Source organism: Acanthisitta chloris, unplaced genomic scaffold, assembly GCF_000695815.1.
Source record: "Acanthisitta chloris isolate BGI_N310 unplaced genomic scaffold, ASM69581v1 scaffold29073, whole genome shotgun sequence".
NCBI classification, from domain to species: domain Eukaryota; kingdom Metazoa; phylum Chordata; class Aves; order Passeriformes; family Acanthisittidae; genus Acanthisitta; species Acanthisitta chloris.
Window position 1 is genome coordinate 13776 of NW_008667023.1, and position 18139 is coordinate 31914.

General features: G+C 53.1%; 1 protein-coding gene across 1 annotated transcript in view; it reads right to left on the reverse strand.

Annotated features, from left to right (window-relative positions):
* Window positions 1-3461: 3461 nt before the first annotated feature.
* The window catches only part of HEPH (hephaestin), an 18246-nt gene continuing 3568 nt past the window's right edge, over window positions 3462-18139 (reverse strand). Inside the window, exons 4-21 of the mRNA XM_009072359.1 lie at window positions 17716-17895; window positions 17130-17384; window positions 16301-16469; window positions 15183-15322; window positions 14556-14687; window positions 14201-14412; window positions 12657-12807; window positions 12141-12353; window positions 11539-11749; window positions 10718-10857; window positions 9268-9399; window positions 8282-8388; window positions 7339-7564; window positions 5941-6080; window positions 5440-5602; window positions 5073-5099; window positions 4646-4654; window positions 3462-3703 (exon numbers count right to left, since the gene is read on the reverse strand). Of these exons, the coding sequence (XP_009070607.1) occupies window positions 3462-3703; window positions 4646-4654; window positions 5073-5099; window positions 5440-5602; window positions 5941-6080; window positions 7339-7564; window positions 8282-8388; window positions 9268-9399; window positions 10718-10857; window positions 11539-11749; window positions 12141-12353; window positions 12657-12807; window positions 14201-14412; window positions 14556-14687; window positions 15183-15322; window positions 16301-16469; window positions 17130-17384; window positions 17716-17895 (2849 nt within the window). The remainder of the gene's footprint in view (window positions 3704-4645; window positions 4655-5072; window positions 5100-5439; window positions 5603-5940; window positions 6081-7338; window positions 7565-8281; window positions 8389-9267; window positions 9400-10717; window positions 10858-11538; window positions 11750-12140; window positions 12354-12656; window positions 12808-14200; window positions 14413-14555; window positions 14688-15182; window positions 15323-16300; window positions 16470-17129; window positions 17385-17715; window positions 17896-18139) is intronic.

Consider the following 18139-nt stretch of genomic DNA (forward strand, 5'->3'; position numbering starts at 1 on the left):
CTTCACGGCGGTTTGGCATCCAAATGCTAAGTGCAACAGGCAGGTGACCTGCTGAAAAGATTGGTGTGTATCAGAGGAAGCACACCAGAACCTCAGAGAAGCCCAGCTGAGCTGCAGCATCTGCGGGACACTGCGGCCTGGGTTTTGTTGTGCTGGGCACGAACCCAGGCAATGCTTGTTGCCTTTCCACAGAGTGAGATTTCTTTGCCATCACCTTGAGACAAGGCATGCAGGGACCTGCTGACTCTCCTCCACTGGGGTTGATAATTGATGTATCTTTAGCCTGCAGAAGGCAGTGGCTGTGGCAGACAAGGACAGACCCAGAAAGGTGCAGGACATGTTCAGAATGTACTTTATAACTCACTGCCTGTTCCAGCAAAATCATAGAACCACAGAACCATCAAGGGTGGAGAAGACCTCTAAGGTCATTGAGTCCAACCATTAACCTGTCACTACTGGAACCCCTAAACCGGATCCTCCAGTGCCACATCCAGACACCGCTGAAACACCTCCAGGGATGGTGACTCCACCACCTCCCTCAACACCACAACAGGGAAAACATTTCTCTTCACATCCAATCCGACTCTGCCCTGGCTCAGCACAATGCCATTCTCTCTGGTCCTCAAATCACAGCCTCTCCACCTGTAACCAGACTTCAGGCTCCCGACACGACTGAAGAGGATGACTTACCTTGGCAGTGATTTATCTGAGTTTCTCAAAGAGGGAGAAGATGTGGCCTTGTCTTCCATCCTCAATCCCTGAAGAGGGTGATTGGGTGCTCTGATGGATGATCAGTCTCTTGGGAATTTGCTGGCTAATGAAACACTGCAATCAGTCTTACCAAACCTGTGTAGAACTGCACCCAAGGGAAATCAGCCAACTCTGCCACTGTACCAGCAACTGATTTCCCAGAAGGTTCCTCACAAATCAGCTGTGAAATCTGCTATTTTTACACCACAGCTTGCAGCTTCACCCCAGTTGGTCACTGGGGATGAGAACAGAACCCCTGCCCTTGGGTGGCTGCTCTGCTCCAGAGCATCCCTCTGCACTCCCCAGGCAGCTGCCTTGGGCCTGTGCCAGTGGCTGGAGAGAGGGACAAACTCCAGTTCTTGCAGGCTCCAGTCCCAGCCTAAGAGGTCAACAACCATTCTTTTCAATACTTTGAGTCATACCTTGTGAAAATCAAATTAGTCAGTCTGGTTGCATCAAAACACCTTTGTGAACTGAGGGATAATTTCTTTCCCATTGTGAAGGCTTTTGGAAAAGAGAGTGGGTAGTTTTGACACGAATCTCCTGCAGCTTTCAGAAAGCAGCTCTGGAATGCCTGTTACAGTTTCATTGAAGCAAAACCTCTCAGTCAGGAAATGTTCACTGCCTTTTCATTGGTGAAACAAGAGATTACAAGTTAAAGGCATGGCATGGCTCAGGAAGATTGACACGGTCCCAGCTGCTCAGCTGGACACAGAGCTGCACGTCCAAGAGTGTGGCAAGAGCTTGGTGAGGATGGGAGGTGGTCCCAGCCGGGGCTGGCAGTGGGCAGAGACCCCTCCTGCATGGCCACACAACCCATGGGGCCTCTCAGTCCTGCCTTGGGATGGGGTGCTGTGCACTGGGGCAGTGCAAAAATGTGCATGTGGCCATGAACATCCACACACAAGTTTACAGCAGCACATGTCTGGAGTAGACTGCCCACAGAAGTGGTGGAGTCACCATCCCTGGTTTAAGAGGTGTCTGGATGTGGCACTGGAAGATCTGGTTTAGGGTTTGGGGGTTACAGCAGTGACAGGTTAATGGCTGGACTCAATCTTTGAGGTCTCCTACCTTGATGGCTCTATGTCATACACCTGGGCCACAGCACAGCTCCAAGCAACCAGCTCTTCCCAAGAAAACTGATTTCTTTTACACGGAGAAGAGGAAGCAGAAAGGAAGTTTCCTGGGGTCCCATGGCAGCTGTAACCTCCTGAATTGTGTATGCCCTGAGTATTGATGAAGGGAGGTCAGAGACTGTTTCAGCTCAGTGAAGCACTGAGCTCCTGCTCCAGGACAGTGTCATCCAGCCCTGTGTGGTCCCAGTGCCCAAACCCTGGGCTGAGCCCCCATTCTCTGCTGCACTGAAGCAAAGAAATACACCTACACTCACTCCTTTGACTAAGTGCAGGCCCAGAACAATTTTTGATCTATTTTTTAGCAAGCCAAGGCAGGGAAAAAAAATCAAATAAAGGCTTCCTTCTTGGAAGGTGCTTGTTCCTGATGCAATGGGTTCTAAAATTCCCCCAGGCTGATGGGCTTGGAAACCTCTGGTTTGCAGCAGCAGCAGCTGAACCAGGGCTGAATCCGAGCTCAGCACCGTGTTCAGAGCACCCAGCAGCCCTCCAGCCCCTCACCAGGCTTAATGAAGTGCAATGAAAGAAAATTAATCAGCTTTGTCCTCGCTGCCAAAGGAAAAGGCAGCTGGAAACATGCAGGGACCGATATGAATTGAGCATGATTAAGTATGTGATAATTACTGTTCTGAAGAAAATGGTGCTGTTGTGCCTAACCAGTGCCCAGCAGTCCTGGTCATTACAGCCATTTAGCTGCCTTAATTGCCTCTGAAAGCCACCAGAACACACTTCTTACATCCCTTTCCACTGCAAAACCAGGCACAGAAACATGTAAGCACGAACCTGCATCCATCTGGATAATGGGAGCTCAGGGGTGAGCCAAAGATATGTCCTGCTCAGGGCAATGTGACACTGGGTACAGCTGACACAGCAGGGTGGCTACCCTGGCCAAGTGGGCTACAGAGCCCTGGGCTAGTCCCACCCCCACCCCAGCTGTGGCAGAGAGCAGAGGGACCAGGAGGAGGGACCAGAGACCCATGCACTGCCCTGGGGCTGTGTCTGCCCAGACTCTTCAGACAACAGCAGCACAGCGCTGAGTGAACAATTTCTCTTCTGTATTCTTAACTGATTTACGAAACTGTAGGCATTACCTTCCCCCCTTCACATTGATTACTTTAGTGGCTCACAGTTTCCTGGAAGGCAATTCCCAATTCAGTTCTAGCAATGGAGCAAGACTGGAATCTGGCCTAAGCTAGCCTGCGAGGAAAGACCACGTGGAGCTGTTCTGGAGAAAAGAAAAGGTCTCCTCTCCTTCTTGGGGAAGAGAAGTAGCCCAGGACTTGGACTAGATGATCCTCGTGGGTCCGTTCCAGCTCTGACTCTTCTGTGATGTATTTTGGAAGGACCTTTTTACTGGTTACTTTGTCTTCAGTCAGTTCAAAGGGTCCTCAGAGCTCTCCTGGATGGACGCTGTCTTTACAGAGGGCTGAGGAGGACACGTGAAGAGGTCAGGGCCCCAGTTCCCTCCTCAGCTCCTACAGGTACAGTGCACAATTGAAACGATGGCCCAGAGTCTCTGCTGGGGACAAGGATCCAGCCCCTGCTCCAAGCACACAGCCCAACCTGTGCACATGGCTTTTATAACTCGGAATTCTTCTGAGACACCAGTTTGAATCCATCATCCAGGATGGATCTCCGGTTGCGCCGCAGCCGCTTCTGCCTCTCCAGGCGGATGACTGCTCCCAGCAGGACACCAGCAGCCAGGAGCAGCACAACTCCCACCACAGCCAGAGAGATGACTGTGGCCTCTATCTGCTCTGGGGCCACCTTGGATCCAAAAACCATTATCTGGGACTCATCCTCATCCTCAGGCAGCAATCCTGAGAGACAAACAGAGAGATGATTTCAATAGGAAGCAGCAATGCCACAGCTGAAAAGATGCAAGAAATACAACCAAGGAGCAAAAGAAAGACCCAATGCAATCCAAGTGGTGGAATCCTCATCCCTGGAAGTGCTCAGACGTGTAGATATGGTGCTCAGAGACATGTTTTAGTGGTAGATGACAGTGCTGGGTGAATGGTTGGACTTGATGATCTTAGAAGTCTTTACTAGCCTTAATTACTCAATGACTCAAAGGAGGCCTCGTCACCACGCAACTGTCAGACCCCTGAGCCCACACAGAGCTGAGACAATGGTTCCTTCCCTAATTCACTCCACCCCAGGACCTCACTGTGTCTCACAGCCCACTCAGCCACTACTGCCCTTCTCCTGAGGTCTGTGCCTGCTGAGCACACACAAGCAGATGTCTGTGCATGGTATAAAACCAAACTATTGAATATTGCCACTACTGCTCTCACACACCTCCTCTTCCTCCTCTCGTGTGCCTGTTCGGAGTGAGGAAAACGTTGTTGAGAAGGCAATGACTGAATTATGGGTGGAGAAAGCCTGCAGAACTGTAGGCAGGTGGCTGCATTTGCAGCTGTTCTGAGCTGGTGCTGAAATCAGCTCAGCTGAATTTATTCACAGCAGATGAATAATGGAGTGTGAAGGAAGATGAAAAATCAGGGAAAAACCCACCACTACAAACTACTCAGACTTTTTACCACAGAAAATTTCAAAGGATCATATCTACTACTCCCCTTGCCGCTAGTGCTGCTCAACCAAATGTCTTCTCACATCTGTCCTTCCCAGCACCTGAAAGATTCCAGGCACATGCCTGGGCTCTTTTCTTGGGGGAACATCAGAGCAGGAGGTAGATGTGCTTGTTTGCATGCTGACTCCATCCCTTCTGACAGTGCAAGGAGCGAGGACAACTCAAGCACCCTCGGGATCTCTGCCAGTTCCCAAGCTCACACTCTCCTATGAAGTTGAGTCCCTCCATAGCAGGCACAAGATGGTGCAAGGCCACTGAACATTTCCAAGCCTAACCAGCCCAACTTCCTTATCACCTGCACACAGACTCCTGGAGGGCAGATAGACCAAGCAGCCCTGAGCCCTCCCTGTTATCCACAGCAGCCAGGCTGGCACGGGAGAGGCTGTGGGTACTCCTCCTGCCCTGTGCACAGATCCAAACCTCTGCCCTGCTCCCCACACAGACAGGGTCTGCAGAGCTGCACACACCATACCTGCAGTGACGCCCTCGACTTCCAGCTCCGACTCTGAAAGGAAAGGACAGAGGGTGAGAAGGTGTTGGGCAGAGCAGGCAGAGCCCAGAACAGGGCACATCTAATGAGGAGCAGATCCAGAGACAGCACAGTTTTCCAGGGCTCATAGGTTCTCTTTGCTCCTGCCAATGTTTTCCCTCTCTACAGGAGGCAAGAGCAGCTCTGTATCACCTGCTCCAGGAGCAGCCCCAGTCCTGCACAGCATTTCCCAGCCTTCTCCTCAATGAGAACCACTGGCTGATGGCTGAACACTGCATCTCAGACACAAGCTAGAATCAAACTTGCAATGAAACCCCCAGAAAGCAATTGGTACTACCATGCCCAAAGAAATTGCCTGCTCCATTATTTGGCTGTTTGTGGTACGTGGGAGAGTTGTAAGTGTGATGCAAACACTCCCAGCAGTGGCAGAAAGTGCTGCTGGGTGTTTCACAGCAGCAGGGACAGCTCCCTACCTGCTCTGGGCAGGACAGTGAAGAGGATCTCCATCCCAGCATGGATATGGTCAGACACGTGGCAGTGAAGCAGCCATGTCCCAGGGTTCCCAACCAGCATCTCCACCATTTCAAAGGTCCCAGGGAACAGATCCACAACATCTGCTCTGTAGCTTTTGCCATTCTGTCAGAGAAGAGAGGCTGTTAACTGCAGTGTTCTCTGCATCTTCTCAGGAGGAACATTCTGCCAGCATCACTGGGGAACATTTCAGCTTTCTAAAGCTCAAAACCAAAAATGCTTTCAAAGAGCAGCCCCAGGGCTGCAGCTGGGAAAGCAAACACAACCCAACCCCAGCAAGGACTAAGCTGAACATCTCAGCACAACACAGAAGCTTAGGGAGTCAGACTGGGATGTGTAAAACCACATCCCTTTCCCAGCTGGGTGAAGCCGCTGTGGAGTCACTCAAAAAGTTCAAGCCCAGAGCCAAGCAGAAGTGCTGAGATCAGTCACCCTCTGCTTACCTTGTATATGAAGGTCTCAGCATGAAAATGGACTGTGTGGACATCGATCTCCTGACCCATTCCCAGCAGGTACCAGTCCACCCTCTCGCCCTGGTATGTAGTCAGCCCCGGCAGGGTGGCGTAGAGCCTGCCGTTGATCGCTGCAGGGGGAGAAGGCTGTTAGTGGAACAGTGAAGGTGCTGCACTGCCTCAGAGGAACAGCATGCAAGGGCAAGTTAGAGCTCACACAGCAACGAGTGCCTCAGCAGTTAGTGTCCCCACGTGACAGGTCCCTGAGAGCTTGGCAGTCCCTCCCCAGCACAGCCACTTAGCCAACTCTGCTCCAGCCAAGGCCATGCTATAGCTCAGCCCAAACAAGTCTCAAAAACTACCTCTTGCTGAAACCCTGCAGTCAGCCAGGAGAACTGGTTGCTTCTAAAAGTCAAGACGCATAAAAATGGCCTTCTTAGCCCCACAATGGAGAAACATGTATGTGTGTGAAGGTGTATACATGTCTGAGCAGTGACCAACGGGGCCAGTCCTGGCAGTGAGCAGCCCTGGGTGCTGTGCCTCAGGCTGGACACACACAGTGCGTCCCACACCCCTGCACAGCACGGCTTTGCCTCACAGGCAGCACAGCCAGCAGGGATCCTGCTGTGCCTGCACACGCAGGAAAGGGACCCAGAGCTGACTGCCAGGTGACAGCGGAGGGAGCACGATGGGAAGAGGCAGGATCTGAGGGCACAGCACCCCCAGATCTGCCACAGGCACTCTGTCTAGCCTAGAACAGACATCCAGCTCCACTGTGCTGGTTCTGCTACTGCAACCCTGGGACAACAACTCATGGACACGTGGGAGAGTCTATCTCACCTGTGCAAAACCAGTAGCAATGGCAGTGCACATGGTGCAAACCCTCACTGTTCTCATCTCCACCACTGCCCAGGGACCTGTTTTGCTGAGAATACTTTAGACAGTTTTTCTCTGTATCATATCTGGATCTAACATAAGCAACAGGCTGATGCAGAAAAACATGTCCATCCTGCTGTGGTAGAAATAGCTCTTTGATAATCAGCTGAAGCAACTGAGCCATGTACTGCAGCCATTCAGCTCAGGCAACTAATATGAAACCTAACATTTTCTGATGGTCTGAGACAAATTGAATTAAATTAGCCTGACAAGCTAATTCCACATTTGGTTTCATTTCCTTTCCTGAGTCACTCGGACGCATCAGAGTTTAACCTCTCTGGCCTGGATGTTGCTACTCCTCCTGACAGGGACAGCCACAGTGATGAGCCCTCAGTGCAGAGCACAGACTCGGGCTGGGGACGTGCTGCAGTGCTGAGAGCAGTGTCAGGGAGGACAGTCAGCAGCAGCCAGGCTGCGTGGCCGGGGGTCGTGGTCAGCACCCACTGCCATTACCATGCATCTTGTTGCTTTCCACAAACTTCTCATCCAGCAGGTTCATCTCCCTGAGACTTCCCTTACTGTAACGTTCCACATTCTCCTCCAAGTACCAGGACTGATTTTCATCAAAAACCAGGAACAGCAGAGCAAACTCCCTCTTGACATCCTTCCTGGTCCCGTCGGAGCGCAGAGTCCCTCTCCGGCAGACCTTCAGGGGCCCCACCAGTCCACTGTATACATCCTGCTCGGAGGGAAGGAGAGAGCTCTGAGCAAGGGCCTTCCCACCCTCTTTTTGGACAGTTCTTTGCCTTTCAGCAATCCCTTTCTGTTCCTGCACCACCCCACTAAAAGCAAGCAGTGCAGGTACCCTCGCTGGAGAGCATCATCCACCAAAGCACAGGGACAGGAACTGTAAGTGCTCTGAGAAATGCAAATCTGAAAGTCATAAATATGAATGGTATGGAGATATTCTCCACTCTGTGACCACAAAGACACCTGCAGCTTGAGATAAAAAGGCCATTATTTCTGGGCTAATGTGATGCTTTACTGCAGGTTGTTTCCCTGTGAAATCAGTGCTACGACAATCAGTTCTAGCCATGGTCACATCTTCCTGCTCTATCCATGAGGCCTCATTTCGGGCAATTTCTGCCTTTCTATACTAGCAAGTGGCTCTCACCAGAAGAAACCACGAACATGGGAGATGCTCTCATGTCTTGTAAGTAAGTGAAGGAAGGTTAGTGGCCAGGAGATGGTGCAGTTGTTTTACAAAGGTCTGTTAGGGAAAACTAAGGACAAACACCAGGACAAGCCTGGAAGACTTCCTCTGTAGATAACACTGGACATGCCACCAGGTGGTTCTTCCACCTCTCAGCCAGGCCAAACTCTAAACTGTACCCAGCTCGCACTGTTTTCTAGATGGGGTCTAATTGGGCTTTTTTGGTTTTAACTTCTCTTTTACCTTTACTGGGTCCACCGTGGAGTAGTAGATCCAAGGAACACAGGCTGAATCGTTTGGGCCTGGACCAGATCTCTCGGGAACTTCCCAGCGATACGTCACGATGTCACCTGGGGGACAGAGCAGCACCTCACACAGGTGATATACAGCAGCAAAGCAAAAGGAAGTAAGAAAATCCTGACTCCAAAGTCCAGACTCAACTCTGTCTGTCAGACATGGCATCTTCCTTCCCCAGACACTGGCAGAGGTGGGAGCCTCTCACAGCAAGGCACAGCGGTCACAGGACACACACTGCCTGGAACCAGCACAGCTCGGGTTTATCTGCTGCCTTTGAGGCTGGATCTGACCAAGGGAACTCCACCTCTCCTCATTCAGATGGAGCTTGAGATGATCTCTCCTCTCTCTGAAGTGTATTTATGCTACTAATTCAAATTGGGTTTTAAAATTACTCCTTTGCATCTTAGCAACCCTTTCAGGAAGGCAGGACCTGGCTGACAGCGTGGCTGTGGCCTGGGCAGCCTGGGAGAGCTGGAAGGGACCAAAACCTACACACATTGGCACCTGGGCCTCGAAACAAAGTAGTGATTTCAGTCAGATCCTGGCAAGCAGCTGTGCCTTTCTCCTGTTTCCTACTATGTCATCCTGTTGTGCACACAGATCCCCAAAGAAGAGGGACAGGCTTCCCCTGCCAAGGACTGGCTGAACTGTCACCTGCCATCACCTTCTCCTCCCCACAGACAGACCATGCAGCGGTAAGGCTGCACACAGAAGAGTCTGTCCTACACTCAGCCCAGAAGCCTGAGCAGAATGTGAGCCCCAGGGCTGCCATTCCTACACAACTGTGTGTCACCAAGACTGTGCTGGACCTGAAAGACCAGTCCCTGCTCAGTTCCAGCTCTCTGCCACGAGAAAACCAGGACATCTGAGGCTGCTTAAGGACAGCAGTCTGGCTGTGGGCACGAGGGGTGCAGCTGGAGCCAGGGACCTACCGGGGTTGGCGGGCTGCGGCTGTCCCGCCTGCCGCTCCAGCACGCCGTGAGCGTGGACCGAGTAGGGCCGAGAGGCATTGTTCTTGAACACCACGTTGAGAATCTCACCCACTTCTGCCCACAGAAAAGGACCTTGAGACAGAAGAACATACTCTGAGACCAGCAAAGACCATCAGCACATCTGGGATACTCCCACCTCTCTCTCAGCATCTTATCCCCAGAGATATTCACAGAATCTCAGAGTCAGTCAGGTTGGAAGGGACCACAGTGGGACATCTGGTCCCACCTCCCTGCTCAGGCAGGGCAAGCCCAGGGCACATCGCTCAGGGTTGTGTCCAGGTGGTTCTGGAATACCTCCAGTGAGGGAGAATCCACGACCTCTCTGGGCAATCTGTTCAGTGCTCAGTGACTGTTCAGGAAAGAAGTTCTTCCTTGTGTTCTGGTGGAACATCCTGGGCAACAGTTTTTGCTGTTACCTCTTGTTTGATTGGTTTCCCCCACTGAGCAGAGTTTGATCATCATCTTGGAGTCCATGATCATCCTGTTCATGGACTTGAATCCATTAATAAGGTCCCCCTCCGTGTCTCTTCTCGAGGCCGAACAGCCCCAACTCCCTCAGCCTTTCCTCATCCCTGAGGTGCTTCAGTCCCCTCAGCATCTTCATACCAGCATAATATTTATGACGTTCCCCTCCCTCTTCTCTGCCTCCCAAAACCAGAGCAGGAGGTCAGTCCCAGTTCAAGTCTTGGAACCCAGACTGAGTTTCATAACGAGGACAATGAAGGTGGTTACCACATCTTAATGAGGCCCAGCACAACTGAGGCTTGATTTCTGAATACTGCTATGCCAAATGTCACAGCACGTTGATCATCCCTTGCTGCTGGTTTCAAAAATGCATGGTAATATTCAACTTGGCCTGACAGTGTCACAAATCAGAGGTGCAGCCTACTTTGAGTGCAGGTGCTGTCTCAGCCTGGCTGCCCTGACACCACTTCCAGCCCTGGGTTCGTAACACAGGGTTGAGTCTCCACAGACCTCCATCAGTCACTGCACATGCTTCTCCACTTCCCAAGGCTGCCTGCTCCTGCCCCAAAACATTTCTCACAGGTGCAAGTTTCCTCCTCCACCTCTCAGACCCCTGTCCAGAAGTCAGTGGTTGTTTGTCCCCCAGTCAGGGAAATGCAGCTGTGGCACACATTTTGCCCGAGCCATGACCAAACACTGGTGCAAAGGCAGGCAGGAGAGCCCAGGCTTTACAAAAGCTGTGCTCAGGACCCTGCTACTGCTACCTCCAAAGCTGTCAGGTATAGGTAGGAGATAGTCCCAATTTATCCTCCTTTGCATACAGAGCACATGCCTAAATATCCAGTGGGACTTCAGATTACAGCCCTAAGCCACTGAAGCTCTGGAGTCCCAGTCCCACCACTGTACCCTCTGCTCACATCCATACCCAGGATCCCTAGGTGTTGTTCAGCATTGATCCTGGCCTTGGGGGTCTGGAAGGTGCCATCAGTGTACTCCCTGTAGACAGCTTTCTTGTACCTGGAGCCAAGCAGTCCGTTCTCAGTGCTCAGAAACACGTCAGCATAGCTGGAAATGCAGAACAAGGGCTGAGAGGCCAAAAACCTCATAGGGAGGAAACAGTTAACTCACAGCAGAGCATTCAGGAGTCGAAGGGGTTTCCCAGAGGTGTCTCGGGCTGCAAGTGTGAGTGCAATCACACATCAAGGTTGGAGGAGACCTCCAAGATCATCAAGTCCAACCACTAATCTGTCATTGCTGGAACCCCCAAACCCTAAACCAGATCCTCCAGTGCCACATCCAGACACCTCTGAAACACCTCCAGGGATGGTGACTCCACCACCTCCCTGGGCAATATCCCAGGGCCTCAACACCACAACAGGGAAAACATTTCTCCTCACATCCAATCTGACTCTGCCCTGGCTCAGCTCAAGGCCATTCCCTCTATCCTCTCCCTGCAGTCCTGGCAGGACACACATCCCCCACCTATCTCCAACCCTGGCAGGAGTTGCAGAGAGCCAGGAGGTCACCCCTGAGCCTCTTCTCAAGGCTAACCAACTCCAGCTCCCTCAGCCCTTCCTCACTGGACACATGTTCTAGACCTGTTCTGAGCCTCAATGACAGAGACCCGTGCTCCCATCGGCAGCCCCCCCAGCACACACAGCAGGTCACAGAGTGGCCAAGACACCCAACAGGCTCCACCAGGGTCCGTGGGACACTGCCACAGGCTCCCCCAGGGGCCAGGCTCACCTGTCTGCAGCGTGGCTGTGCCGCTCCCTCTCCCAGGTGCGGTTGGGCGCGTAGTCCCACTCCACCTCCTCGGCCGCAATGTAGTACGTGCGCACCCCCAAGTACTGCCGGCCTGGGGCAGGGGTCTGCTTCCCACACCTGGAAACCACGTACTGCTCCCTCATCCCAGCCTGGTAGTGATTGCTCGTCTGGCAGTGCAGCTCGAAAGTCCCTGCAGGAGGCAGGACGAACAGGGAATCAGTGGGTTTTGGAGGCCTTGGGACACGGCTGCGTCCCCCGCAGAGCTGGTAGCACGGACGGTGTCAGCACGTGCTGGGTGTATCTGTGTGGTGCTCAGGGGGCTGGGTTGCCACAGGCCACAGTGCAAAGGGGTCAGAGCTTGATTGCCACAGGCTGTGGTGAAAAAGGGGTCACTGGAGACACCGAGCGCAACAAAGTCCTGCACAAAAGTCATCTCAGGAAGCTTCCTCACACAGCAGCCACCTGAAGCACAGCTCACTCGTGTAAGAGTTCATGCCGTGCCAGAGAACCTGTCCCAGGAGCAAACCCCCACAATGAGAGCCCCTTCCTGCTGCCCAGGGAGCTGTGCAGGAGGCACTCACCGCTGTTATCAGGCTGCATGAAGGCAGTGGCAAACGTGTGTGGGAACAGAGTGGCCGAGTCCCTGCGCATCCCGTTCATCTGCAGCGTGTTTCCCTCAAACACAGCTCTGTGTACGTCTGCTTCACTGCCCAAGCCCAGGAGGTGCCAGGACACTCTGTCTCCTTCACACACTTCCAGCCCAGGCAAGTTACCAAACATCAGTCCATTGATGGCTGCAAAGGAGAAAGCAATTAACTCTCAGCAGGCAGAGGAGATTCATTCTGTGCACACCCCTCAAAGGACAGGTCTGCCAGAGGGCAGGAAGGGCAGCTTATTTGCAATTCACCCCTGAGCACACTCAGAACACACTTGCCCAGACAGCTGTGCTGCTTGACACATCCCAGCCACTGCCTCCAGCCTGGCTGGACTCCAGGGCAACACCACCCAGCCCCTCCAGCCCCAGCGCAGCCCGAGGTGAACATCACCCCATGCTTTGGGGTTCATCCCTGCTGCCACAGAGCAGCATCCACCCATACCATGCATCCTGTTGGACTCCTCAAAGCCATCATCCTTTTTCACAGCTGCCTCGTCCATCCTTAAGTAGTACTTTATGTTGGCATTTAAATACCAGCTGAGGTTCTCGTCAAACACGCTGAAGAGAAGGTAAAACTCTTTGTCGATGCCTTTCTATAATTACAATGATGGCTGTTATTTTTTTAAAACACACGAATTAACAACCCTTAGAGGCAAAGCTGCTTTGCCTGGCTCTCCTGGTCCCCTTTATCTCAAAACCTGTGGAGGGCCAGGACTCTGCCCCCTTCCTCATGCTGAATGTTCCTCTTTTGTTTCACAAAAGGCATCACTTGTTCATTTTCCATGATGCTTCATGTGAATAAAGTGATCAAAACTCAGCCAAGGGCTTGAAATCATTGTCCCCTTCCCTCCCAATCACTAGGTTTTTTCAGGTGTTCAAACCAGCCCTGAGACCAGAGCCCAGCCACAAGGATGGCCCACATCCCATCGCTCCTAATATGGGCCTGGACTGGTGTTCTGTTCAGAAATCCCTGAGAGTGTTAACTCTCCTAAGAAATGCACTCCAAAGCATGGTGTGTTTCCTCACTGAAAGAATATCCTGGTGGTGTCCAGACTCTCCTGTGGTGTCACCACCCTCAGGGGCATCAGCCAAGAGGGTGAGCAGTGACTGGGCTGTGGTACACAGCTGCAGAGGAGTGGCTGTGCACCTTCCCCAGTGGAGCATTCACTAAAGGGCAGCCCATGACTGTGGAGTCAGAACAGTCACCCCAGGGGACTTTTCCTTGTCCCACTTTCACAAACAGGTCTGTCCCTGTTTTGCTCACACCTTTCCCGTACCTGCCCATGTTTATCATTGTCACAGCTCCTCCACCTCGTGGGCTGTGAGTGTTCCTGATCCTCTGCTCGGCAGAGCCACACCTCCACCCTGGGCAGCATCCTGATCCCTTCTGCACTCCTGTTTCACCCACACCACCCCCCTCTGAATGTGAACTGTCCCAGGAGGGCTCTGGAGCAGCTCTGGGGGTTCACCCAAACCTCAAAGCATTGTATCACCCAGGCAAAACACCTGCCAGTGAGGATGTCTCTTCAATGTTTCTGGGCCTGCAGGGAGCATCCCACATGCCTGTGGAAGCAGCCTGCTATGCAAGCCTCAGGACAAGGGTTACCTACAAGGTAACTGTTTGAGGTACAGTTGCGCAGCCAAGTTTGCCTACGGATTTCAAGCAGAGCTCAGAAACTGCTGTGGGGGCAGCCCAAGAACATTGCTGGCCTTTCCCAGGCGAGACCTGAGCACCAACTGTCCCAGTGTTAACCAACCCCATGGCTTTGGTTTGACTCTCCTGGACTCACATTACTGCTTACTCGTTTTCAGTACGTTCCTTAATGCTTTGCCAATGCTTCCTTTTCCTACACAGAAGTGTGGAGGACACTGCCCAGGGAAGGGGTTGGCACTGGATGATCCGTAAGGTCCATTCCAACCCCTAAAGTTCTATGATGCTGTGAACAGCAAAAGCCCTGGCAGGAGCAGGGCAGGACAACCCTTTACCTGCTTGTTGTTGCCATCCAAGGTGCCCGGCTTGCAGACGAGCAGGGGCCCCACCAAGCCCGAGCTGGAGTCTCTGACGGGGTCCACGGCCGAGCTGTACATCCAGGTGAGGCAGGGCGGGTCGCTGGCCGTGGGCCCCACCTGCCTCGGCACGGTCCAGCGGTACGTGAAGTTGTGCAGCGGTGCCACAGGAACCCCATTCTGGGACAGGCCTGGGAGACAGAGATTGCAGGGTTATCCCTCAGCTACACCTTCTCACCCGCTCCACTCACAGCAGGTGCTTGGTTCGTGACCCCAGAGCACCCAGCACCGCCAGAGGGAGACGTGGGTGCACCCAGGCAAAGGATCCACCAACCATCGTGGTACCACATCCCTTCCGCCGCCTTCCCGTAGGACATGCCGTGCGGCTGCATGCTGAAGGGCCACGAGGCCTTGTTGAGGAACGTCACCAGGACGGTGTCCCCCACTTCAGCTTTGATCACGGGGCCTGGGAAACAACAGAGAGCACACATCAGCAACAGGGCAACTCCCCCAGCCACCAGGCAAACAGCAGCCAGGGCACCTTCCCCTGGCTACAGTGCTGGCGATGAGAGGGGCTCTGTGTTAGGAGCTGCAGGGACAGGACAAGGGGCAATGGGCACAAACTGAAAGAGGGAAATTGAGGTTAGATATTAGGAAGTTTTTCCCTGTGAGGGTGGTGAGACACTGGCTATCACTGTGACCTCTTCAGCTCTAGTCACAAATACTACGCTCAGTCCCTCAGCCCTCACCTCCGGAATACCTTCAGAGTCACCTCTGAAGTGATTCTGTCTGTTCTAGCACTCCACACCTTGGCCTGTACCCCTCGTTCCTGCATGTGAATGTTGTGAAGCATCTCTGTGCCCCTCGAACCCAGAAGGCAGGTACAGCCAACCAGCACTCCCAGCACCACCATCCTCCTCACCAACACCAACAAGGGACTGTGTTCCTGGCTGATTCTCACCGAGTATTCCAAGGTGCTTCCCTTCTTTCGATGGCTGCTTTTCCTCACGGAAGCTCTCGTCAGTGTACTCCACGTACTTTGCCTTCCAATAGACACCCCCAATTCGGTACGGGCTGCGCCTGAAATAGGGCTCAGCAGGGCTAAATGCAAACAGCAAACGTCAGGCTATCCCACAGAAAACCAGTGCTGCTCCCTCTCCATCGCCCTCTGGCAAGGAGGCACCTCCAAACCAAGCAGCATTTCAGACAAGGACAGCACCTCTGGTTTGGAACAAGCACAGACTGACACTGCCAAGTTTCTTTGTCCCTACAGACTCGTCCACCAGCACCTGTGGCACCTCTCCCAGTCGAACCTGCCAAGCTTGGTGGCACAGGTGTGATCAGCATCTCTGCACAAGACTTGCAAAGGAGAGAACCAAACTGCAGTGCAGCCAGAGGGAAGGCAGTACTAAAACACTGAGCCATTCCGAGGCCAGAGACAGCCCAGGGTACAGCCGCAACCATCACTAGAATAAACAGCTGTAAAGAGATTTGTTTCCTCCACCACCACCTTCACCAAACAGAGACATCACCAGCCGTGCAGGAGAGGCAGTGCAGTCACAAGGCCAGCTCACAGGTCTAAAGAGCTTTCAGTTCTAAGGTCTGCAGGAGTTGCGGCATGGCAGCGGGTAAATAATTAACCCCTCTGCATTTCTCCTTCTCCACCTGGATGAGGTACATCCTCTCCAACAGCTTCCAGGGAAGGGAACAGAGGGAGAGCAATCTTCTTGTTTCAGTTAGCCAAAGCCTGAATGGGAAACCTCTGCCCAGCTGCTGTCGCAGCGGCCTGGCCATGGGATGGAGGTCTGACACCGAGGTCCCTGCACGCCCAGACACAAACGTGGCAGCTCACGCCCCACCTCAGCAGGGCCTGTGTGTGGGTACGGCTGTGCCACACTCCCACGGGGCACCTGCACCGTGCCATGCAGCCCAGCGGCAGCAGCCTCCCTTTCCACAGGGAGTGCTCTGCCTTCCCAGGGCAGGGGGAGTTCACTCCATGTGTTTTGAACAGAAGGAATTTTCACCCTCTCCTCGCATCCTTCCCGACTCAGGTCACCACCCCCGAGCCCCCTCACTTACCTGCCTGCCTTGCTCAGCGGCTCTCCACTGCTCGGGTCGATCTGCAGGGGTCCGTAGTCCCACTGCACCTCCTTGGCAGCTATGTAGTACGTGCGAACTCTCCCACCCGGGGCGGCCGCCGGTGCCTGCTGTGCGCAATGCCGGACCTCGTAGAGCGCGCCCATCCCAGCTGTGCGACACAGGGACACACTCAGCCCCTCAGCCAGACAGCGAGCACAGCCTCCCTCCCACCACCAACCTGCCCACAAGGCACTGGGAGTGGAGGACAGTAGGTCATTCCCACAGGCAGTGAGCAGAGCTTCTGACCTCAGACATTGGACCACAGACTCATCAAGGTTGGAGGAGACCCCTCAGATCATCGAGTCCAACCATGAACCTGTCACTGCTGGAACCCCTAAACCAGATCCTCCAGTGCCACATCCAGGCACCTCTTAAACACCTCCAGGGATGGTGACTCCACCACCTCCTTGGGCAATATCTCAGGGCCTGACAATGCTGTGGAAGCATGGACAGAGAGTGACTAGAGCCTTCTGCTGTCCTCGGATCTATCATGCAAATGCCTCTTACAGAGACCAGAGCTCTTAAAGACACTGCCTCATCTCAGCTTTCAGCTGCACCAGACACGGAACAGGTCACCCCCACCAAGGTTGCCCTGCACATTAATAACCAGTCCACTCCAATCTATACAGGACAAGGAATCACTTGCTCATCTAGGGACATGCTTTGTGCCCAAGGCACTGTCCTCTACCACACTGCACATCACAGGAGCACACTGCACAAAAAAGAAAGGGGACACAGAGTGCAGAACATGTTCCACCCTCTGCCTTACCTTTGATGTGATCGTTGACCTGGCAGCTCAGTAGCCACCTCCCAGGGTTACTGGGGACCATATCTGCGGTGACAAAAGTAGCTGGGAAGAGGCTGGCCACGTCTGTCCTGTGGCCTCGGATACGGAGTGTTTCTCCATGGAAGTAGGCTGTGTGAACATCAATCTCATTGCCCATCCCAAAGAGGTGCCATGAGACATCATCCCCAGCACACATCGTCAGCTCAGGGAGGTTCCCAAACACGTAGCCATTGATAGCTGCAAAACCAAGCAAGCCAAGATCAGAGAGCAGAAAAGAGACCTCCAGAGCTCCTGCCAGCAGGTCACAGCACAGATACGACGAGAGGATGGACCCAACCAGAACTCATCATTCTGCTTTGCAGAGCTCAGCTCCACAGCTCATCCCTAAAGCAGAGCATACAAGATTGCTCAAGCCAAAGACTAAATCACAACAGCACTTCTTTTCTGGAGCTGTTGCCTTGTCCCTGTGATAGTGTTTGCTCAGCACGTGATCTCCGAGCAGATCGTGCAGCACTGACACCCCTGAGTGTCTTGGCAGAGTCACTGTCCTCACAAAGGTGACACTGACCATGCATCTTATTGCTCTCCTGAAATTCCTCATCTTCTTTGTCTACAGTCTCAGGGTCTGTGCAGAATGATGCTATGTTGTCATCCAGGTACCAGCTTAGGTTCTCATCCACCACACTGAACATCAGGAAGAAATCCACATCCACATCCTGGCGCCTTTGGGAGCTGCCAGTCAGTAACCCTGGGGTGAAAGGAGAGGGGGATGAATGCCACCCATGCAGAAAATCATACATTAGGCAAGAGATTCTAACACCACCAGCAGGGTAACTGACCACATGAATTGGAGACAGATGCTTCCCCACCACCCTCACAGCTCACCACAGAGCAGCAAGCTCACCCTTTTCTGATACATCTCTGCCAATATAGTGCTCTCTCCCAAACAGCTCTGCTACTGCAAGGCTCAACTGCAACACCTCCAGTCCTCT